The sequence below is a fragment of the Callithrix jacchus genome, chromosome 17, assembly GCF_049354715.1.
Source record: "Callithrix jacchus isolate 240 chromosome 17, calJac240_pri, whole genome shotgun sequence".
NCBI lineage: Eukaryota > Metazoa > Chordata > Mammalia > Primates > Cebidae > Callithrix > Callithrix jacchus.
The window spans coordinates 42,561,767-42,585,687 of NC_133518.1; the positions used below are offsets into that span (position 1 = coordinate 42,561,767).

At 40.7% G+C, this 23,921-nt stretch overlaps 1 protein-coding gene across 36 annotated transcripts in view; it reads left to right on the forward strand.

Moving 5' to 3' along the window:
• Positions 1-23,921, forward strand: part of TFDP2 (transcription factor Dp-2) — a 174,827-nt gene that overhangs the window by 145,712 nt on the left and 5,194 nt on the right. For 17 of the 36 annotated variants that reach the window (XM_054246951.2, XM_078354072.1, XM_078354081.1 and 14 more), the window contains 5 exons: positions 1,711-1,873; positions 5,957-6,100; positions 9,949-10,017; positions 16,956-17,107; positions 21,377-21,543. In XM_054246951.2, coding sequence (XP_054102926.1) covers positions 1,711-1,873; positions 5,957-6,100; positions 9,949-10,017; positions 16,956-17,107; positions 21,377-21,543 — 695 coding nt within the window. Of the gene's footprint in view, positions 1-1,710; positions 1,874-5,953; positions 6,101-9,948; positions 10,018-16,955; positions 17,108-21,376; positions 21,544-23,921 lie in introns of all 36 variants that reach the window. The other 19 variants (XM_054246950.2, XM_008983732.5, XM_078354065.1 and 16 more) reach the window with 3 other exon arrangements.

Below are 23,921 nucleotides of genomic sequence, written 5' to 3' on the forward strand. Positions count from 1 at the left end.
ATTGATTGTATATTTTAAGTAACTAGAGGAATGGAATTGGAATTTTCCTAATCAAAGAAACAATAAAGGCTTGAGATGATGGATACCCCAATTACTCTGATTGATCATTACACACCATAGAGCTATACAAAAATATTTTCTTTATATCCTTATTCCATAAGCTTGTTTCTGTTTGTTTTTAACTTTTTTTTTATACTTTTGAAACTTGTTTGTTAAACAGTGAGATGTGGCTGGGCAGGGTGGCTCACACTTGTAACCCAACACTTTGGGAGGCTGAGGTGGGAGGGATCACTTGAAGTCAGGAGTTCAGGAACAGCCTGGGGAACATAACAAGACCTTGTCTCTACAAAAAAGAAAATAAATTAGCCAAGTTTGGTGACATGCACCTGTAATTCTAACTACTTGGAAGGCTGAGGTGGAAGGATCACTTTAGCACATGAGGTTTAGGCTGCAGTGAGCCATCATGGCACCATTGCACTCCAACCTGGGCAACAGAGTGAGACCCTGAATCAAAAAAAAAAAAAAAAACAGAAAACTGAGACACAGAACCAATTGCAGTGACTCACACCTGTAATCCCAGCTGGGAGGCCAAGGTGGATGGATCACCAGAGGTCAGGAGTTAGAGAACAGCCTGGCCAACATGGCAAAACCCCCTCTCTACCAAAAAGAGAAAAATTAGCTAGGCATGGTGGTGCACACCTGTTATCCCAGCTACTCAGGAGGCTGAGGCAGGAGAGTCACTTGAACCCAGGAGGCAGAGGTTGTAGTGAGCCAAGATTACACCACTACACTCCAGCCTAGGGGATAGAGCAAGACTCTTGTCTCCAAAAAAAAAAAAGAAAGAAAGAAAAAAAACAGACAGAAGTACACACCATCCTAGGGCTACAGGGGTCAAGATCATCAACATCACTGTCTTCCACCTTTAAATCTTGTCCCATTGGAAGGTCCTCAGGGGCAGTAACATGCATGGAGCTGTCATCTCCTGTGATAACAATGCCTTCTTCCGGATACCTCCTGAAGGATTGCCTGAAGCTTTTTACAGTTTAATTTATAATTTGAAGAAGTACGCTCTAAAATAATGATGAAAAGTGTAGTTTAGTAAATATGGTAACCCGTAACATAGTCATTTATTATCAAGTATTATGTACTGTCCATAATTGCACATGCTAGACTTCTTTAGCACTGGCAGTGCAGTAGCTTTGTTGCCAGCGTCAGGGTAATGCAGTATGCTATGGCATTACAATGTCTACTGCATCACTAGGCAATGAGAATTTTTCAGCTCCATTGGAATCCATTGGAACAGGGGACCACTGTTGTATATGCAGCAAATGACTGTAGTTTTAATTTCAGTAAAAAATCATATAATCTACATAGAATACAAAAAGATACGTATGTTAGCTGTACAAGGGCAGAGTTTCTGTGTTTCTTTCACTGACTTATTCTCAGTGTCAGTAACAGTATCTGGCACAGAATAGTAACTGTTCAGTAAACATTTGTTGAATAAATAAATGATGGGCATAGAAAAGCACTCTAACTTCATATTTTATTAGGCCCTTAAGGCAAAAAGTAAGTTTAAATAAACATTTTCTCATCTCTGTTAAATTTTTGCCATATGAAGCAAAACTTAAATTACTGTCTTCTTGCATTATCTTACAGAGATTTGTAAAGGAAGTCTCTAATATGTGTAATGGAGTAAATTTTCTCTTCTAGTAAACGGAGCAAAAAAGGAGATAAAAATGGGAAAGGCTTGAGACACTTTTCAATGAAAGTGTGTGAGAAAGTTCAACGAAAAGGTACAACATCATACAATGAAGTCGCTGATGAGCTGGTGTCAGAGTTCACCAATTCAAATAACCATTTGGCAGCTGATTCGGTAGGTAGACCATGAACCTGCCGTTGATTTTGATGGATGATGCTACTTTCTTTGTGTTAGCCGTGTAATAGATTTGAGGAATCAGATAAGCGAGGTGAATGACTATACTTTAGAGTTTCATCCTGTATTTGGGGGGATTTTTTTGTTGTTGTTGAGTTTTATTTTGTAGGGAATTCTTTTTTTAGGCGGAGTCTCACTCTGTTGCCCAGGCTGGAGTGCAGTGGCACAATCTCAGCTCACTGCAACTTCACCTCCTGGATTTAAACGATTTTGCTGCCTCAGCCTCCTGAGTAGCTTGAATTACAAGCACCTGCCACCACGCCCAGCTAATTTTTGTATTTTTAGTAGAGACAGGATTTCACCATGTTGGCCAAGGCTGGTCATGAACTCCTGACCTCAAGTGATCCACCCGCCTCAGCCTCCCAGAGTGCTGGAATTACAGGCATGAGCTACTGCGCCTGGCCACCAGTAATTTTTTTATGTTTCTGAATCTTATTGTTTCTTCAGTGTCTAAGTCAACAAAAAAATTTTATTTTTAATTGGAAAAGGAATACAGAAATATGTTTATTAAAAATTCAGTTGCAGCCGGCCGTGGTGGCTCACACCTGTAATCCAAGCACTTTGGAGGCAAAGGCGGGCAGATCACGTGAGGTTGGGAGTTCAAGATTAGCGTGACCAACATGGTGAAACCTCATCTTTAAAAAAGAAAAAAAAGATAAAAATTCAGTTGTCTGGCAGAGTCTCAAATAAATGCAGTGCAGTGGTGTAATTTTGGCTCACTGAACACTGCCTCCTAGGTTTGAGTGATTCTTGTGCCTCAGCCTCCTGAGTAACAGGGAACAAAAATGGCAAGGCTCTGCCTCTACAGAGAGAAAATTTATTTATTTAATTTTTTTTTTATGAGATAGGGTTCTCACTATGTTGCCACAGGCTGATTTTGAACTCCTGAACTCAAATGATCCTCCAGCCTCAGCCTCCCAAAGTGCTGGCATCACAGGCATGAGTCACCATGCCCGACCTCTACAAAAAAAAAAATTTTTTTTTAATTAGCCAGATGTGGTGGCACAAACCTGTAGTCTCAGCTACTCCAGAGGCTGAGGAGGATTGTTTGAGCCCAGGGATTCAATCATGCATTACAGCCTGGGTGACAAAGCAAGACTTAATCTCTTTAAAAAAGTGTGTGTGTGTGTGTGTGTGTCTATGTGTCTATGACTTATACTCTTGAGCACTGATTTAGCCCTTGATTCTGATATATCGTTCTTTAAATATTCTGTAATTTTGGATTGAATTTGTTCTTTGATCTAAGAATTGCCTTAGAAAGAGTTCTTATAGTTACAAATGTTTTTCTTTTCTTTTTTTGCTTATTTGTTGCCTTAAAGTTTTACTTTTCATACTTAATTTGACCAGATAATATGATTTGAACTATTTCCCTTTTCTGTGGATTATATTTTTTCCTTGGGAGCCATGATATAGTGATTTTCTTTCCTTTTAATGTTCTCTAACCACTTGAAAAAGAAAAATATAGGGCCGGGCACGGTGGCTCAAGCCTGTAATCCCAGCACTTTGGGAGGCTGAGGCGGGTGAATCATGAGGTCAAGAGATTGAGACCATCCTGGTCAACATGGTGAAACCCCATCTCTACTAAAAATACAAAAAAATTAGCTGGGCATGGTGGCACGTGCCTTTAATCCCAGCTACTCAGGAGGCTGAGGCAGGAGAATTGCCTGAACCCAGGAGGCGGAGGTTGCGGTGAGCCGAGATCGCACCATTGCACTCCAGCCTGGGTAGCAAAAGTGAAACTCTGTCTCAAAAAAAAAAAAAGAAAAGTATATAGCATTCTGTTTCTGAGTGAAAGCCTTGGTTCTAACAATGAGCTACAAGCTGCTTTGTGATCTTGCCCACCATTACCTCACTAATCTTGTCCTCTCCTGTGCACTTTCTCATTTACTATCCTCCAGCCACATGTCACTACGCTCCAGCTACATGTTTTGTTCCTGATCGGGCCATTGCACTTGCTGTTTCCTTTGCCTAGAGCACTCTGTGCTATGTATCCATATGGCTTCTCCCTCCATGCCCTGTGATCTCCACTCACCTGTCACCACAATGAAGCATTTCTTCTTAGTACTTTTCAACATATAAAATACATTTTTATTAATACCCGAACACCACCACCTTCCCAGGATACAAACAAAGGTTGAGTTTTTCCCCTCTTTGTTCACTGCTTTGTGATTTTTCTGATGATTTAGGGTGCTTGTAGTCTCTAGTTCTTCAGTTGGTTACCTTTATAACTTAAGTTCCTTGAGTTATCACCTGTAGACAGTGTCTATTGGTTATGAAGAAAAATGTATGTTTATTTTTATCTTCCATTTTTCTCTTCTACCATAAGATTCAGATTAGATATTTTAGTATATTTGTTAAAAGAATAAGAATACTATTACAGGCCAGGCACAGTGGTTCACGCGTATAATCCCAGCACTTTGGGAGGCCGAGGCAGGTGGATCAATCACAAGGTCAAAAGTTTGACACCAGCCTGGCCAACATGGTGGTACGCACCTATAATTTCAGCTACTCGGGAGGCTGAGGCAGGAGAATCATTTGAACCCAGGAGGCAGAGTTTGCAGTGAGCCTAGATGGTGCCATGCACTCCAGCCTGGTGACAGAGCAAGACTCTGTCTCGGAAAAACAATAATAATACTATTAGAATTGTTTGTATTACTTTAAATCAACAGATCGTGCTGAACCTTTTATAATTATTTAATCTGCTTTGAACAATATCCGTATCCCTTCCAGTATCAAAAAGAGGAAATTGGCATACCTACTGCATTTCCTCCTCCTGGTACTTCTTATAGTATCATTTTTTTCTATAATGTCAATATTTCCTTTTTTTTTTTTTTTTTTTTAAGATGGAGTCTTACTCTGTCACCCAGGCTGGAGTGCAGTGGCGCAATCTCGGCTCATTGCAATTTCACCTCCTGGATTCAAGCAATTCTCCTGCCTCAGCCTCCCTAGTAGCTGGGATAATAGGCGCATGCCACCATGCCAAGCTAGGTTTTGTATTTTTTCTTCGCTATGTTGGTGAGGCTTGGTCTTGAACTCATGACCTCAGATGATCTGCCCGCCTCAGCCTCTCCAAGTGCTGGGATTACAAGCATAAGCCACTGCTCCCAGCCCAGTGTCAAAATGTCTAGTATATTCAGTTCTATAACTTAAATCTCCCACTTATTTAGATCTAGTTTTATATTTAGGTGGATTCAGTGTTCTCCTCCATCCTTTGTTATCATTACATTTCATGAGGACTTTGTTCCACAATGTAAACCAACAGTTTCCTTCATTGAGTAAGTCTTGCTATCAAGAAAAGAAGAAAAAAAGAAAGAAAAGGTCAGCTGAACTGAATGGTGTCCCTTGTGACATAGAGGATTATATTTTGGTGCAAGTTCTGAGTCTCATTGTAAATTGGAAACAGTTTGCAGATCAGCAGTGTTCAAGGAACACATTTTGAGAAGCACAGTTTTGTCCAGAATTTGAATAAGTGTCCTTGATTTTTTTAAAGTCTAAAATCCTCTCAGACAATGCAAGGCCTTAGAATACTTTACCTCCAATACCTTTTTCAGTTAATATATATGCTATTTGTAGTCATGTATATTAAGTTCTGTATTTATTCTAGACTCCATAAGACATGATTATTGTTTTATACCGTGAGAACTGAGATTTACCCACATACTTAACTTTTGAGTTGGTCTTCATTCTATCCTTCATCTCTAAGCTCCCATCTTAGATGATATTTCTTTACCTGAAGTAATCCCTTAAGTATATTTCAGTGTAGATCTGTGGGTAACATGATCTTTATTTTTAAGATTATTTTGTTTTATATTGTTTGAAAGTATTTTCAAACAATATTATTTCATCTTTAATTTTGAAGGATATTTTCACAGAATATAAAATTCTTTTGGATGTCTTCGTCAATTAGCTAAATAAAAAAATAGAATTATTCCAGCACTTTGAAGATGTAGTATTAATTTGATATGTTAATATCATGTGACTTAACCCTTAAAATTTATCACTCAATAAAATACTTTTTAGCAGGCTTACGATCAGAAGAACATTAGGCGAAGAGTTTATGATGCTTTAAATGTACTAATGGCAATGAACATAATTTCAAAGGAAAAAAAAGAAATTAAGTGGATTGGCCTACCTACCAATTCTGCTCAGGAATGTCAGAATCTGGAGGTAAGTGAGAAAATCTGTTTATGAATAGCTGTTTGCATTATTTTACATCAGAGGCATTTTAATTTAAAAATATGCTCATGTAATATAAAATTTTCAACTGTTCATGTATACTATGTCATTTTTTAACAGACTATAGAATTTTAGAATTGGTATATTCTACAGTTTAATTGGTAAATGATGAAACAGAGAGATATAAAAGTTAAATAACAATTTGATTTTTCTGTTTCTTAGAGAAGATTTTTATTTTATTCGAATTTAATCCTGAGTGCTCTACTAGTACACTTTTTTTAATGAGATGCTGGCTGTATGTATAAAAAAAAAATGGATCAAGCTGGCTGTTTATTTCCTTTATTGGTTACACAATATTCTGACTACAGCTATGAAAGTCAGACTTTTGCATTTGACTTTAGAACTAGTAGCAACAGAATAAATGGCGTTTCATTTGTGTCTTTGCCAGAATTGATAGAATTTTTGAATGATGTGTGCAGAAGCATTTTAAATTCTGTTAACTTTAAACATTATAGGAAGTTCTCCCTAAATGAACATGTTCCCTGACATACTGTTTCTAAATTGACTTTACATAATTTTGCTATCATGGCCATAAATGGAGTAAACTGAGGTTAAATATGGCACGGTGGCTTAAGCCTGTAATCCCAGCGCTTTGGGAGGCCAAGGCGGGAGGATCACCTGAGGTCAGGAGTTCAAAACCAGCCTGGCCAACATGATGAAACCCCTCCTCTACTAAAAATACAAAAATTAGCTGGGCATAGTGGTGTACACCTGTAATCCCAGCTATTCAGAAGGCTGAGGCAGGAAAATAACTTGAACCTGGGAGGCGGAGGTTATAGTGAACCAAGATCGTGCCATTGCACTCCAGCCTGGGTGACAACAGCAAGACTCCATCTCAAAAAAAAAAAATAATTATTATTATATAGCTTTGGGAGATCATTAAGATTGATTTCCTGTTTTTCTCAGTCTTTTTTCCCCCCAGCAAATAAGTTATTTAGTATTATACTTCTGGATGGAGAAAGAAACCAGAGATTCATCAGAAGCTAAAGAATATTTTTTATATGCTAGAGTGGAAATAACCTTTTCTTGTTTTTCTTCCTTGTGATAGAGTGGAATTTGAGCATCATTTTCATGATCAGTAATACTGAGCTAATACTACAGACTCATTAAGCAAAAAAACCTATTCACATCTACCTTGTGCTTAACCACAGGTTATACAAGGCAAATCTCTGACACCAAGAAACTGTCATTCCAACTGGGGAGAAGAGAAATGTAAAAGAGTTACTAAAAATGTGATTATTCCTGTAAAAGAAATGTACAGATTCTCTGCAAAGAGGGATGAGGGAGGGCTTTACCAAGGAAATAATACATGAGCTCAGGCATGAGATGGGAGTAGTTTGCCAAGTGGATAAGGGTGGGGAGGGCCTTCCAGGCAAAGGTGCTACATGGACTGAGATAGGCATGAAAAAGCATACCTGGACCTGGGTGTGGCCAGGGAACAGGCATGGAGAAAGGGGGACAGATAGCTAAGTGTTAAGCAGTGGGGGCCTGATCCTGTAAACAATGGGAAGCAGTTGATAAATTACAAAGAGAAGGGTTGATAGGATGTTTTTTAAAGGATCACTCTGCCAGTGGGTTGAAAGTAAAATTAATAGGTAGATAGGGAAGGAAATGGAATGAAGGAGGGGAATTTAGATAGTCTGAGTTACAGCAGTGGCCATGAGATTGGAGAGGTGTTTTAGAGGTGGAATCAGTGCAGCTTGACCTGGTTGGATGAGGGACAGGTAGGGGGGCCTGGCTTGTCAGAGCTTCTGATGCAAGGGATGCTCCTACAACATCTTTTCAAATGCAGAACACCACACAAATTTTCCAGTGAATCTTAATTTAGGAGTAAAGCATGGTAGTGGATAGAGGAACCATGAATGGAAACTCCTAGTACACACTAGACTGGATGGGAGCAAGCAAAGAGATTATCTGCTGGAGCAGAGAGAAAAATGTTTCATTTCATGATTGAAAGACAAAATGGTAACAAATTTAAAGATTCTATTTAATTGGCTTTTATTTGTGATTCTAGAATCTTGTAACACCTCATTATTAAGTAGAAAGAGTGTTCCTCCGATAAGCTGAGCAGAAGAGGTTAACGTTCTTCAGTGGTTTGTTGTTGGGTTTTTTTTTTTTTGTTTTTTTTTTTTTTTGGAGACGGAGTTTCTCTCTTGTTACCCAGGCTGGAGTGCAATGGCACGATCTCGACTCACCGCAAGCTCCGCCTCCTGGGTTCAGGTAATTCTCCTGCCTCAGCCTCCTGAGTAGCTGGGATTACAGGCCACCATGTCCAGCTAATTTTTTCTTTTTGTATTTTTAATAGAGACGGGGTTTCACCATGTTGACCAGGATGGTCTCGATCTCTTGACCTCATGATCTACCCACCTCAGCCTCCCAAAGTGCTGGGATTACAGGCGTGAGCCACCATGCCTGGCCATAGTGTTTTAAGATAGAGAAGCAGCAAAGGTGGATAGACACAGAAACAGAACAAAAAGCAGATTGGACATTTCAATGTCACTTTCCTTGTAAGGTTAAAACAGAGAAGACTCTCTTACCATGCCAGCTAAAACTGGCGTGTTGGGGTAGTTCGCTATTCTCTCTTTCTCTCCTGATTTCCTAGGTCAGATAAACAACTTAGTTTTGGCATGGAACTTCAGCATGAGTGACTCTATTTTAGTTTGTTCTGTTGGGCCTAGTGCAGGAGCTCAGTCCCAACCAATGGGCTCCCATAAATTTTCCTAACAGATGTCATTGGCTTTGCCCAAGGAGACATTGAGGAACTCAGCTGCAAGGAAGTTCAGACCCTAATGTCTGTTTTCTCAAAGTAGTTATCAGATTGAGAGAGAGGAAAAAAAAGCAGTTGTTTGAAGCTGGAAAATTTGTCTATCAAGCATATTTCTTTTCTTTTCTCCTCCCCCCTCCCCTCTTTTTTTGAGACAGAGTCTTGCTCTGTCGCCCAGGCTGGAGTGCAGTGGCGCAATCTCGACTCACTGCAACCTCCATCTGCTGGGTTCAAGCGTTTCTTGCGTCTCAGACTCCCAAGTAGCTGGGACTGCAGACACACGCCACCATACCTGACTTAATTTTGTATTTTTTGTAGAGGTGGGGTTTCACTGGATTGGCCAGGCTGGTCCCAAACTACTGATCTTAAGTGCATTCGCCCTCCTCAGCCTCCTGAAGTGCTGGGATTATAGGTGTGAGCCACAGCGCCTGGCCTAGCATGTTTCTTATTACAAGTAGGAATTGTATATTGAATGTGTGAGATAGCTATTATCAGCTGTACTCATTGGAAAGTCAGCTAAACTGAAACCAAAATAAGATCTTGCCTTGTTCTTTGAGGAGTAATATAGCAAAGTAATTAATATAGAGTCCCTGTTGTAACCAGAGGGCTTAGGTTCAAATCTTGGCTCTGGCTATTCACTAGCTGTGTGACCTTGGAAATGGAGCCCTCTATGCGTATAAAATGCATACTTTTGTGTTGGCAGACAGAGTAAGGATAATCTAAGTGGTATTATTACTTTGATTAGAACTTGAATAATAATTGCAACAAGTACTGCTAAGAAGTATTTATTAAGTGTGTGGTTTCATTTTTGATGATAGTTGCCATAGATCTGATGCTGTGCCTGCTTGTTCACTCCAACCCCTGCCCCCTGCAAAGATGTGATTTATCTTTATTCATATTGTTAAGATGGGTTGAGTTTCTCTAGGAAGAATTGTTATCTCAGAATAGGGACCTGGAAAGTGAATACTTTATACTCTACCTATGTTCACGTTATTTTGTAACCAATGTTTTAAAGATAGAAAAGCAGAGGCGGATAGAACGGATAAAGCAGAAGCGGGCCCAGCTGCAAGAACTTCTCCTACAGGTAAAGATGTGAGATGTTTTCATTACCTTCCCTGTTTCTCCACTTCCTTCATCTTGGAGTCGGTGTGTTTTCTAATTGTGGTGCCTCTGAGTGGTGTGTGGTGGGCCCACACCAGGGCAGCCCCTTTCGCCTCCTAGCTCATTGTCATCCACATGCTCTGCCTTCCGATGGTCCCATCTCTTGCCATCATCTCAGCTCCACAGCAGCTTCCCTGCCCTGTGTGTGACTTATACCTGGCAGCAGTCCACTGTTGACACTCAGCCCTCTGTAAACATAAACTGTCAGGGGTCTTTTTGATTTTAGCCCTAATTCGGCATATCCACTAGTGAGGCTAAATTTTAGGTACTTCAAGTACAGTAATCAAATCTGCCTTTAATACTTATTTTATCAGTAAATGACAGAATTGCATGAAATAATTCAGTAAGATTTATAGAAATACCAAAACTTAGGCTGGGCACGGTGGCTCAAGCCTGTAATTCTAGCACTTTGGGAGATCAAGGCGGGTGGATCCCTGAGGTCAGAAGTTGGAGATCAGCCTGGCCAACATGGTGAAACCCATGTCTACTTAAAAAAAAAAAAAAAAAAAAAATTAGTTGAGTGTGGTGGCATGCACCTGTAACCCCAGTTACTCAAGAGGCTAAGGCAGGAGAATCGCTTGAACCCGGGAGGCAGAGGTTGCAGTGAGCCAAGATCATGCCAGTGTACTTCAGCCTGGGTGACAGGGGAAGACTCCATGCCCCCCCCCCCGCCAAAAAAAAAAAGAAGAAAGAAAAAGAAATAGCAAAACTTAAAAGCATTTTTAAGAAAATTAAAATTTATAGCTTAATAAAGATCTCTGTGTTTATACTTTTTCGGGTAATTTCCCAGAATTTAGAGGGTTTTCGTGAGTATAATAGGGTCCTTGTATAAAAGCATGGGAGATAAAATCACAGGGTAGATGGATTTTTTTCTTCTTCTATTTTTGGTGACTGCAGTTGGTGTAAACATTTACTTCAAGTAGTAAATACTGTTGGGCCATTTTCAATCCAATCAGATAAACTTTGTAAAATGAGCGAGAGAGCTTTTATTCTTCTGCTTTTCTCAGCAAAATGTCTTTATATGAAAAACTTTACAACTAATTATAAAACCCAATTTGATTTGAATAATTTTAGGTCCTATTTAATTTTTAGTGTAATCTACTTTTCAGAAACAAGGGTAGCAGTAAGTTACCAAATGTTGTAGCAGATTTTTGCCTTCAATACTCACTTTGTCTAATGCCCAGAATAGGTTGTATTCTTAAATATTCCAAATGCTGGCCGGGTACTGTGGCTCACACCTGTAATCCCAGCATTTTGGGAAGCCAAGGCAGGAAGATCACCTGAGATCAGGAGTTTGAGACCAGCCTGAGCAACATGGAGAAACCTTGTCTCTACTAAAAAATAAAAAATTAACCAGGCATGGTGGCACATGCCTTTAATCTCAGCTACTCAGGAAGCTGAGGCAGAATTGTTGGAACCTAGGAGGCAGGGGTTGCGGTGAGCTAAGATCGCGCCATTGCACTCCAGCCTGGGCAACAAGAGCAAAACTCTGTCTCAAAAAAAAATATATATATATATATATTCCAAATGCTTTCTGATCTGCACTTTCTAGGTGCTTACGTTTGCTTTGGGGTTTTGTTTTGCTTTTTTTTTTTTGAGATGGAGTTTCGCTCTTGTTACCCAGGCTGGAGTGCAATGGCACGATCTCAGCTCACCACAAGCTCTACCTCCTGGGTTCAGGCAGTTCTCCTACCGCAGCCTCCTGAGTAGCTGGGATTACAGGCACACGCCACTATGCCCAGCTAATTTTTTTGTATTTTTGGTAGAGATGGGGTTTCACCATGTTGACCAGGATGTTCTTGATCTCTTGACCTCATGATCCACCTGCCTCGGCCTCCCAAAGTGCTGGGATTACAGGCTTGAGCCACTGCGCCTGGCTTGTTTTGCTTTTTTATATTCATGTAAAAATCAGAGAAGCCCAAGAACACAGTGTAGCCCTTCCAAAGCTCTGTGGTTAATCTGAGTGTAGGGAGTAGGAAAGGAAGCAGGGCCCGGGAAGAGGAGAGCAGCCAATAAAGCAGGGACTTTGCGAACACAGAAAGTCCCACAGATGACAACATTCCATCCTCGTGAGGCCATTTTTCTCTTTCTTACTGTGTTCTGTGTCTGGTTTTCACACTGAACCCCATGGGACCTACCTGAGGAGCTAGTACTGGACCAGGCATTTTATATACTTTTCATACTGAGTTTCCACATAAAGTATTGGGCTGGGCATGGTGGCTCATGCCTATAATCCCAGCACTTTGGGAGGCCAAGACGGGAGGATCACCTGAGGTTAGGAGTTCGAGACCAGCCTGGCCAATATGGTGAGACCCTGCCTCTACTAAAAATACAAAAATTAGCCAGGCATGGTGGCAGGCACCTATAATCCCAGCTATTTGGAAGGCTGAGGCAAGAGAATTGCTTGAACCTGGGAGGTGGAGGTTGCAGTGAGCTGAGATTACACCACTACACTCCAGCCTCGGTGACAGAGTGATACTCTATTTCAGTACATACACACACACAAATGGTTTTATTTGAAGAGAATATTGTGCAGCTTTAAAAAAGAAAAAAAAAAAAAAAAAGCTAAAACTGACAGTTTATTCCTGTGCTCCTCCCTGTAGAATTCTACCAAATGTACCTCCTTGAACTCCTGTGCTGTCATCTTCTTCCCCCAGCTGCCTCTCCATTGTCCCTATCCCTGCATAGTTATCTGCAGTATCCCCTAGCAGCTGGTCCCCCAAACCCTGTGCTGGGGCCTTTCTGGAATTTCCTCGAAACCATGGAACATTTTGGAGCTTAATTTTTTTTGGCATGTTATTTTTAAATACCTGTTTATTAGCATGCCTACAGTTATCTGCTTATCAGAAAGAATGGTGCTGTGCAAAATCACCCTCATATGTGTGAGACCTTCCCATCTTTAGATGCCTGGTGCAAAGAATGAAATTGAATATTTTTTCTCTGCTTACTTCTGTACCATGAATATTGTTCTTTTATTTTTTAAGTCCTGAACTTCTTTTTCTCTACTATCTCTCAAGCCAAATATTTATAGAAGATTTCCACCCAGGGGCAGCCTAGCTGTCAACATTTATAGAAACAGGTCTCTCTAAACATTAAAATGAAACCCAAAATATAACTGAAATCAACTCGTGGTCTTCTGGTAAACATAAAATGTATTTCCGAAGGTCGGGCATGGTGGCTCACGCCTGTAATCCCAACACTTTGGGAGGCCAAGGTGAGCAGATCATCTGAAGTCAGGAGTTTGAGACCAACCTGATCAACATGGAGAAACCCAGTCTCTACTAAAAATACAAAAAATCAGCCGGGCATTGTGGCAAATGCCTATAATCCCAGCTGCTCAGGAGACTGAGGCAGGAGAATCACTTGAACCCAGGAGGTGGAGGTCACAGTGAGGCAAGATCACGCCATTGCACTCCAGCCTGGGCAACAAGAGCAAAACTCCGTCTGAAAACAAAACAAAACCTTATTTCCTCCTAGCATTTCAATTTTTTTCCCTTCATCAAATAAATGAAATTGTCATAGAAAATAACTTAAGTGGCGGGGCACAGTGGCTCACACCTGTAATCCTAGCACTTTGGGAGGCCTGAGGCAGGTGGATCATGAGGTCAGGAGTTCAAGATCAGCCTGACCAACATGGTGAAACTCTGTCTCTACTAAAAATACAAAAATTAGCTGGGTATGGTGGCACATGACTAATCCCAGCTACCTAGAAGGCTGAGACAGGACAATTGCTTGAACCTGGGAGGCACAGGTTACAGTGAGCCCAGATCACTGCACTGCAGCCTGGGTATTTATAAGTTAATGTCACAATTCACTGATGTCACATTACATAGGTAACTATTACCTACATGCTACCACCTCTCTTTTATTTTTCATAATGTAGTAGAGAAATGATGTGAGTAAAGCAATCCACACTGTGGATAATCCACATAGCCTACTTTTATCAATGTAAATGACCCTTCCAGTCCTTTAACCTTTTCCATAACAAATGCATAGGAAAATGAATGAACAGGCTTAAAGCTCTTTAGCCTCTGGAATAGATGTTAATGAGTTTTAAAAAGAAAAAAAGGCCAAAGAAAACCAAAAGGCAACAAATAAGGAAGTCAGTTCAAATTAAGTGGGATATTATTTTTCCTTTTGCTATCAAAATAACATGTAGTAAATGAAATTTGTGAATGTGGGGGGGAAAAAAAAACATTATGGCCAGGCACGGTGGCTCATGCCTGTAATCCCAGCACTTTGGGAGGCCAAGGCGGGCAGATCCCCTGAGGTTGGGAGTTCGAGACCAGCCTGACCAACATGGAGAAACCCTGTATCTACTAAAAATACAAAAAATTAGCCGGGTGTAGTAGTGCATGCCTATAATCCCAGCCACTCAGGAGGCTGAGGCAAGAGAATCACTTGAACCCGAGAGGTGAGGTTGCGGTCAGCCAAGATGGTGCCATTGCACTCCAGGCTGGGCCACAAGAGTGAAACCACATCTCAAAATAATAATAATAAACATTAGGGTTTTACTGCTCTCTTCACTTGAAAAACCATTGATACTATTAAATGTACACAGCATTAAACAGTGAATTACAAATAAAAGGGCCATTAGCTATCACTGCTTATATTCCCCCATATACCGAAGTCCTCTTGTGGCACTGGGGACACCAAGCTAGGCAAAGTGTGGAACAGCTCTTGAGATGTGTAGTCTAGTGAAAGGGAAGAGAAGCTATGCAGGGATATTCAAGCATTTAATTCTTGTTCTCAGTTCCAGTTTCAGCATAATTTTTACTCATTATTAAGTGAATTAAGCAGTGAATTAGTTCTTTAGCAACAGAAAATAACAAAGAAGCATCACCTTAATAATATTTGGTAACGATGGTGACAGTGCTAGTTATTGATAGTGATTTTGGGATACACTATTAGCTCTACAATAAATTGGTGTCCATTCTTTTATGTGCATTTCAAAAGAGTAAATGTTCCCTTTTTGGGGAGATAGCACTCAGCCATTTTAAAATAGTAATCTTCTCTTTTCTCTTCCCTTTGCCTCCCTCTTTCCCTTCCCCTTCCTGTTGCTTTGCTTTCCTTCCCTTCTTTCCTTTTCTTTCTTTTTTTTTGAGACAGAGTCTTGCTCTGTCGCCCAGGCTGGAGTGCAGTGGCGCAATCTCAGCTCACTGCAACCTCTGCCTCCAAGGTTTAAGCGATTCTCCTGCCTCAGCCTCCCAAGTACTACAGGTGTGTGCCACCACACCTGTCTAATTTTTATATTTTTATTAGAGACAGGGTTTCACCAGACTGGTCTCGAACTCCTGACCTTGTGATCTGCTCACCTTGGCCTCCCAAAGTGTTGGGTTTACAGGCGTGAGCCACTGGGCCCAGCCTCTTTTTTCTTTTCTTTTTATTGAGAAAAAAGGGCTTTTGTTGCCCAGGCTGGAGTGTAGTGGCACAATCATAGCTCACTGCATCCTTGAACTCCTAGGCTCAAGAGAACTTCCCACTTTGGCCTCCCAGAGTTCTGAGATTACAGACGTGAGCCACTATGCCTGGCCCATAATAGTAATCGTAGAACCTGAAGTAAAAAATACTGATCATAAGATTGCTAAAATGTAAAAAATATATTTATCACTACTGGGTGACAAGATGTAACAAGCTAAGAAGGGGAATGAATGGCTCTGACGAGGAACTTTTAAAACATTATCTGCTTCTTGAGTCTCTGAAATTCTGTTACACATTTGCCTTACTAAAAAAAAAAGGAAATCTTGTTTTGAATACTGAAAAAAAGAAATCACTTTTTTTTTTGAGACAGTTTTGCTCTTGTTGCCCAGGCTGGACTGCAATGCCACCATCTTGGCTCACTGCATCCTCTGTCTAAAAGGATCACTTTCTTTGGCTTTTGAGTAATGGTTCTAACTAAAAGTAGCAGCAAGATCCAGTAAAAAGAGTTAGGCCTTGATGTATCTTATAATTAGTGCTGAGCCTCAGTTACCTCATTTGGAAGTGTCTGGTGAGGGAAGGCTGAGGCTGGATTCCAGGCTGTGCCTTCAGAATGCTGAGAAGTTGTGTGGAGGTGCCTTAGAAACCATGTGGCTATGCTTGAGGGCAGAGGAGGCAGAGCTTAGAACCCACCCTTACTACAGCCAGCCTGAACAGTGCCACTTCCATCTGTTTTAGGTGAGACTTTGTTAAATTTTTTGTGTATTGTTTTTTGAGACAGGGTCTCACTCTGTCACCCAGGCTGGAGTGCAGTGGCATGATCTCTGCTCACAGCAAATTCTGCCTCCTGGGTTCAAACAATCCTTCCACCTCAGCCTCCTGAGTAGCTGGGACTATAGGCACATAACACCATGCCCAGCTAGTGTTTGTATTTTTTGTAGAGCTATGGTTTCACCTTGTTGCCCAGGTTGGCCTTAAACTCCTGGACTCAAGCAATCCACCTGCCTTGGCCTCCCAAAATGTTGCCATTGCGGATGTGAGCCACTGCGTCTAGCCTCCAGTGAGATTTTATTTGAAAAAAGGATTTTGTGGCTTGAAAATGTTTGCATATCCCTGGGCTAAACATCCTGAAGGGCATATTTGACCCCAAACACTCAAGAGTAATGGTGTCACCCTTGCTGTGTCATTTGCTGAAGAGTTCCAGGTGCCTACTGGCTCTCTCCCAGATTATGAAGTCCTGTTTCTGTGGATGGTGGAAAAATGTATTTATTGAGTTGGATCATTCTTTCTTAAATGTTTAATTTTTAAATTCATTCGTGCAGGGGGGATGTCTCTTTAAACTGTCTTATTTTAAACTATATTTTAAATGGTATTATCTTAATTCTTTTAAATTCCAGCTCACTTATGCACATTTGACCATATTCTTTTTATTGATCATTACAGCAAATTGCTTTCAAAAACCTGGTACAGAGAAATCGACAAAATGAACAGCAAAATCAGGGCCCTCCTGCTCTGAACTCTACCATTCAGCTGCCATTTATAATTATCAATACAAGCAGAAAAACAGTCATAGATTGCAGCATCTCCAGTGACAAGTGAGTGGAGAACTAGGGGATGGGTGCAGGGCTGGCCTTCTGTTCACATAGTCATATCATTTGCAAACTCAAGAGGATGTACTCCATTATCTGCAGCCCTTCAAGGCTGGCTTCCTTGGGGCACATGAAACACCTCCTGAAGCATGGGTGCAATCTTCTACTAGTGTGAGCACCACCTCTCACCCTCCATGGTCCCTTGTGTTGTGCCAGGCACTGTGCTGCCTATTATATGTGTGTGGCAGTGTCTGGGCCCAAGCTGTGACATGCTGCATGTATGTAGTAACTGAGCAAGTAACTGCGGTAAGCTAGCCCAGCACTGTGGGTCCTGGGACAAGGTAGATTCATTGGTGATTCACTGTCATAGTTTATTATGGAAATATTTTAGGCCAACATGTGGCATTAAAGCAATTATTTGTTTTGCTATATCATAGTTATGTATGCTTATTAATGAATGTATGAATAGATGTGGAAATACCTGGCACATTCTTTGCTTTCTTTAAATTGTTTTTACATTTTAACTAAGATTAATGGTAATATTTAGCATAGCAAATAAGTAGTAGCACTTTTCAAAATATAGAATTAATTTGTGATTTATTTTACCATTCATGAAAAGGTTTCTCAGTGGTCTTCAAGCTGTTACCAGTACCATCTAAGACTTAAGAGTATGTATAGGGTGCAGAGTGAGATAGACGCTCATACAGGTTGTGGCTCCCCTGTCACTGCTCCAAAGCTCTGTTTTCTCAAGAACAAATAGGAATGATACTGGGGCTCCTATCACTTCCCAGCCTTGTTGTGAGGATTAAATGAGTTAATGTCTCTAATGACTCAAGGTAAGCGCTTTTTAAATGTTAGCTGCTGTTACAGAAGGTCAATCTATAATTTATTGTTCAAATTGGGATATTAATGCAAAAGACTCTAATAATTGCATCAGTACGACAGCTGTACCCCAGAACTGTCCCAGGGAGACCAGAACTCCGGTCCCCCAGAGCTGTGGAATTGCCCTTGGTGTTCACTGCCACTTCTTTTTCTAACTCTTCTTCCTGGCGCTCTTGCGCCCCCTGCCTGTCTCTGTTGTGTCCTGAGATTCCAGGCTACTCAGTAAGAAGCTAAACACATGAAAGAAAAACAGTCTGCTGGGTGCGGTGGCTCATGCCTGTAATCTAGCACTCTGGGATGCCAAGGCAGGTAGATCACTTGAGGTCAGGATTTCGAGACCAGACTGGCCAACATAGTGAAACCCCGTCTCTGCTAAAAATAGAAAAATTAGAGCCAGCACAGCGGCTTACACCATTAATCCCAGCACTTTGGGAGGCTGAGGCGAGCAGATCACCTGAAGTCAGGAGTTCAAGACCAGCCTGACCAACATGGAGACACCCTGTCGCTACTAAAAATACAGAATTAGCCGGGCATGGTGGCGCATGCCTGTAATCCCAGCTACTCTGGAGGCTGAGGCAGGAGGATCATTTGAACCCAGGAGGCAGAGGTTGTGGTGAGCCAAGATCACACCATTGCACTCCAGCCTGGGCACCAAGAACGAAAATCTGTCTCAAAAAATAATAAGAAAAATAGCTGGGCGTGGTGGTGCACACCTGTAGTCCTAGCTACTAGGGAGGCTGAGGCAGGAGAATTGCTTAAACCCAGGAGGCAGAGGTTGCAGTGAGCCAAGATTGCACCACTGCACTCCAGCCTGACTGACAGAGCGAGACTCTATGCCAAAAAAGAAAAGAAAAGAAAAACAGCAGGAATTTCAAAGCTATTTGATAATTGAGACTATAGACACAAAAAGAAATAGTAGAGACCATGTAGGTTATGAAGTAAACCAGATCCAGTTTTTTTTAAATAGTGGATTTTCAGTGTTCTCACTGTTGCCCAGGCTAGAATGCAGTGGCTGTTTACAGGCACAATCATAGCTCACTGCAGCCTCAAACTCCTAGACTCAAGTGGTCCCCCTGCCTCAGCTTTCCTAGTATCAGGGACTGCAGGTGTGCACACCTCCTTGACCATCTAAAACTGATCCTTTTTTTTTTTTTTCTTTCTGCTTGAGGTAGAGTCTCACTCTGCCAGCAGGCCGGAGTGCAGTGGTGTGATCTGGGCTCACTGCAACCTTCACCTCTCGGGTTCAAGCAATTCTCCTGTCTCAGCCTCCCGAGCAGCTGGGACTATAGGCATGCACCACCAAACCCAGCTAATTTCTCTATTTTTAGTAGAGACAGAGTTTCACCATGTTGGCCAGGATGGCCTTGATCTCTTGACCTTGTGACCCGCCCACTTCAGCCTCTCAAAGGGCTGGGATTATAGGCATGAGCCACCTCGTCTGGCAGCTGATTCATTTTTTTAATCTGCTAAGTTTCTTAATTTCTCAGATCATGTTCCTTTCTCCATGAAAATAAGAATTATAGTATTTACCTTGCCAGTTTCCAAAAGATACGGATAAATTAATATAGAACCCAGCACAGTGCTAAGTGGTAGATATATGAATTATTTTCCACACACTTGCAAATTCTTTATAAAACATATGTCAAAGAGGACCATTAACATAGTCTCAGAAAACTGAGAATTCAGGCTGGGCACAGTGGCTTATGTCTATAATCCCAGCACTTTGGGAGCTTGAGGTGGGCAGATTACAAGTGGGTCAGGAGTTCGAGACCAGCCTGACCAAAATTAGCTGGGTATGGTGGTGTGTACCTATAATCCCAACTACTCAAGAGGCTGAGGCATGACTGTCTTGAACCCAGGAGGGGGAGGTTGCAGTGAGCCGAGATCGTGCCACTGCACTCCAGCCTAGGCAATAGAGCAAGGCTCCGTCTCATTCATTCATTCATTCATTCATTCATAAATAAATAAATAAATAAATCATACATACATACATACATACATACACACTGAGACTTCTAGAAAATGGTTAGCATTTTTTCAGATAAAAACATAAAACTTAGCATTCTAGTTACTCTCTCTAGTTAGTGTCTTGTTTTGTATGGAAAATTCCACAATTATTTTCTTAAGTTAGTCTTTTAAGTCTAAAAAGAATGACTGGAAAATCTGGGAATCATTGGCCCAGGGGAATTATGGACACTGTTCCCCCAGGCTGGAATCTGGTGAAGTTTCCATCTCTTGGGTGGTCCCTGACTCATGCCCTTTCCTGGCCCTCCTTTGAATGGAGGGAAGGAGGTTCTGAGTAGCCTGTACAAGCTTATTATCCAAGGTAAGTCCAAAAACCCTGTCTTTCAGTTACTTGGGCGATGCAGTCTTTTCGCCATAATTAGCTGGGAGGATTTCCACAATGATTACATTTACAAAACGATCTGCTTTTAACAGATGCCTGAAATCATCCCTGGGGCAGCTACCTACTTCAGATTTTATGTTTTCTAAAAAGTTGTTATTGTACTTCAATCAAATTCATTTACTTTAGATTACTTAAATTGGCATTTTGCTTCAAATTAAAATTTTTGCTCCTAAGGTAATCTGTTTTTCAAATTATCTTAGGATAAAAAGTTTTACCCTCACATGATTTTAATAGAATTTCATGACCAGGTGAAACCTGCTGCTGTCCCTGAACCCTGTCCCTGCAGGGCTGAGGCCAATGATGAAGGTGCTCCAGGACTAGCCTAGGAGTCAGAAGGACTGTGTCTTCCTCCTTTTGCTTCTTGATTGAAATGTTATGCTGGGCTGCTGGGAAGCCGGGCATCTATTTGGGTACTTTTCAAGCATATTTGGAAATATGCTATGTATTACATGTGACACTTTGACACTTTCTTAAAACATGTTACTGCTTAGCCTCTCAGGACAGGATTTGGGGTTTTTTTCATTTGTTGAAAGTCTTATTTATTACTTATCTAAAGTAGGTCGTAGCTAACATTTGACTCATGAAAATGAAGGAAGCATTCAAAACGTTTTTTTCCCTCAAAGCTAACAGGCTAACTTGGACTAGGGTTATTGTAATATTAAAGTAGAAAGGCTTTTCTTTTGTGGCAGAGCTTTAGGCAACTTTGAAAAGTACTAGATTTAGAACAAAATTTCTGTCTGCACAGCATTGGGGCTAAAGTTGGTGAATTTCTGCCTTCTGTCAGAGGAATGTTGTTTTAATTGGGAAAATGTTTTATTTGAGAGGTCATTCCCCTGACAGAGCAGAATGACTCATGGCTCTAAATGGTAACCATTTCTAGCATTATAGCTGGATTTAGGCCCGTATTCTGTTACTTCAAGTACAAAATATGAAACTATTCAGACATTAGCACCAGGAGAAACCCTTTACTTTGTTTCCTAATGCAGGTTTGAGTATCTTTTCAATTTTGACAACACCTTTGAGATCCACGATGACATAGAAGTACTAAAGCGGATGGGAATGTCATTTGGTTTGGAGTCAGGCAAATGCTCTCTGGAGGATCTGAAACTTGCGAAATCTCTGGTGCCAAAGGCTTTAGAAGGTTATATCACAGGTATGTTAACTGATGCTTTCATGTGTTGTCCCTGATTAAATGTTGAATACAAACTTGTTAAAACCTTTCTCATAGAAAATTGCAGATTTTTAGAACGTCTGTGCTTGTATGGACAAACAAACTTTTAACACTTTAGCACCATTTTTTCAAAAAGTAGATTTAATAGATTGTTTCATAACATTATTAACTTGCTTCTCTACACCACACATTATATATTGTTACATCTAAATTGGCTCACTCAGCACTAAATTTGGCTCTCCAGAGAGATCTTATATCTGTAATTCCCAGTATCTAGCTCAGAGCCTAGTTAGAGTAAGCAAGTAAAAGCTTGATGAGGGAGTTTTGAAAAATAATCTCTTAGTACCCTGTGGATATTTCAAGGGAAACTTTGGGTAATTTACACAAGAAAGTAGGTAGATCCTGGCTGGGTGCAGTGGCTCACACCTGTAATCCCAGCACTTTGGGAGGCCAAGACAGGTGGATCACCTGAGGTCAGGAGTTCGAGACCAGCCTAGCCAACATGATGAAACCCTGTCTCTACTAAAAAAAATTTTTTTTAACTAGCCAGGTGTGGTGGTATGCGTCTATAATCCTAGCTACTCAGGGGGCTGAGGCAGGAGCATCCCTTCAAACCCAGAGGTGGAGGTTACAATGAGCCAAGATGGCGCCATTGCACTCCAGCCTGGGCAACAAGAGTGAAACCCCATCTCAAAAAGAAAAAGAAAGTAGGTACATCCTACCTTCCTCTAATGGAAAATTTAATATATATTATCTGTCCACACATAAGATTAAAAATATCATTTGATTAATTGAATTCAGAGAGGAAGAGTGTACTTTGATTAATTGAATTCAGAGAGGAAGAGTGTACTTTGATTAATTGAATTCAGAGAGGAAGAGTGTACTTTGATTAATTGAATTCAGAGAGGAAGAGTGCACTTTGATTAATTGAATTCAGAGAGGAAGAGTGTACTAAAAGTTTAAGTGTCGGGGGAAAGAAGGGCAGAATAGGATAAACCTGGATTCACATTTGTAGACATGGCTCCTCTTTTCTTTGAGAGAGTCTCACTTGGTCACCCAGGCTGGAGTGCACTGGCATGATCTCGGCTCACTGCAACCTGCTTCTTTCGGGTTCAAGCGATTTTCCTGCCTCAGCCTCCCGAGAAGCTGGAATTACAAGTGGCCGCCACCGTGCCAGCTAATTTTTGTATTTTTAGTAGAGACGGGGTTTTGCCATGTTGGCCAGGCTGGTCTCAAACTCCTGACCTCATGATCTGCTCGACTCAGCCTCTCAAAGTGCTGGGATTACAGGCATGAGCCACCATGCCCGGCCTGTTGTTTTCTTTGAGATACAACCAAAATGGTAAACTAGAAATAATGTCTTATTTTGTTTTGCCTATTTCTGGCCTCTATATAAACAAAATCACAGTAATATATTCTTTGGTGATTTTTTTTTTCACTTAATATTATGTTCTTTAGAGTCATTCATCCATGTGATTTAATGTAGATGTAATCATACATTTTTTACTTCTGTAAAATTCCATTATATCAATACATCACAGTTTATCTGTTCATTTTACTAAAAGTAAACCTTTAGTTTGTTTCCGATTCCTTGATGTTAAAATACAGTGCTGCTTTGAACATTCCTATATCGTCCTAGTTACCACATGCAAATGTACGGACTGAACTTGTTAGGTCAGAGTTGGATGCATTTTCAGCTTTACTAGATGATACCAAAAATTTTCAATTTGATTTTACCAAATTACACTTTCCCCAGCAGAGTAGAAGTGTTGTATTTTCCCAATCAGGTGGGTCTGAAATGACACCACTGTAGCTTTTGAGATTCACATGCCATAAAATACACCATTTAAAAATGCAGTTCACTGGTATTTTGGTATATTCACATGGTTACTAATGACCACTGCTAATTCCAGAAAATTTTAATTTAAAAACTCAAAAAAGAAACGCCATTACTGGAGATAGTGGGGAAAAAAAAGAAACCCCAAACCTATTAACAGTCTCTGTTTTCCCATTCTTCCTCAGCCCCTGGCAAGGAAGGTTTTTATATAAATGTTATCCTACAACGTGGGCATTTGTGTATGGCTTCCTTTAGTTAGCGTAATGTTTTAGGGTTCATAGCATCATCAATACTTTATTCCTCTTTATTGCCAAATACTATTCCACTGCACGGGTGGACCACGTTTTGTTTATCCATTTATCAGTTGGTAGGCATTTGGACTGTTTCCACTTTCTGGCTATTTCAAATAATGCTGCTGTTAATATTCCTATAAAAGTTTATGTGTGAACATGCTTTTAGCTCTAAAACATACACCTAAGAGAGAAATTGCTGGATCACGTGGTGACTCTGCTTAACATTTTAA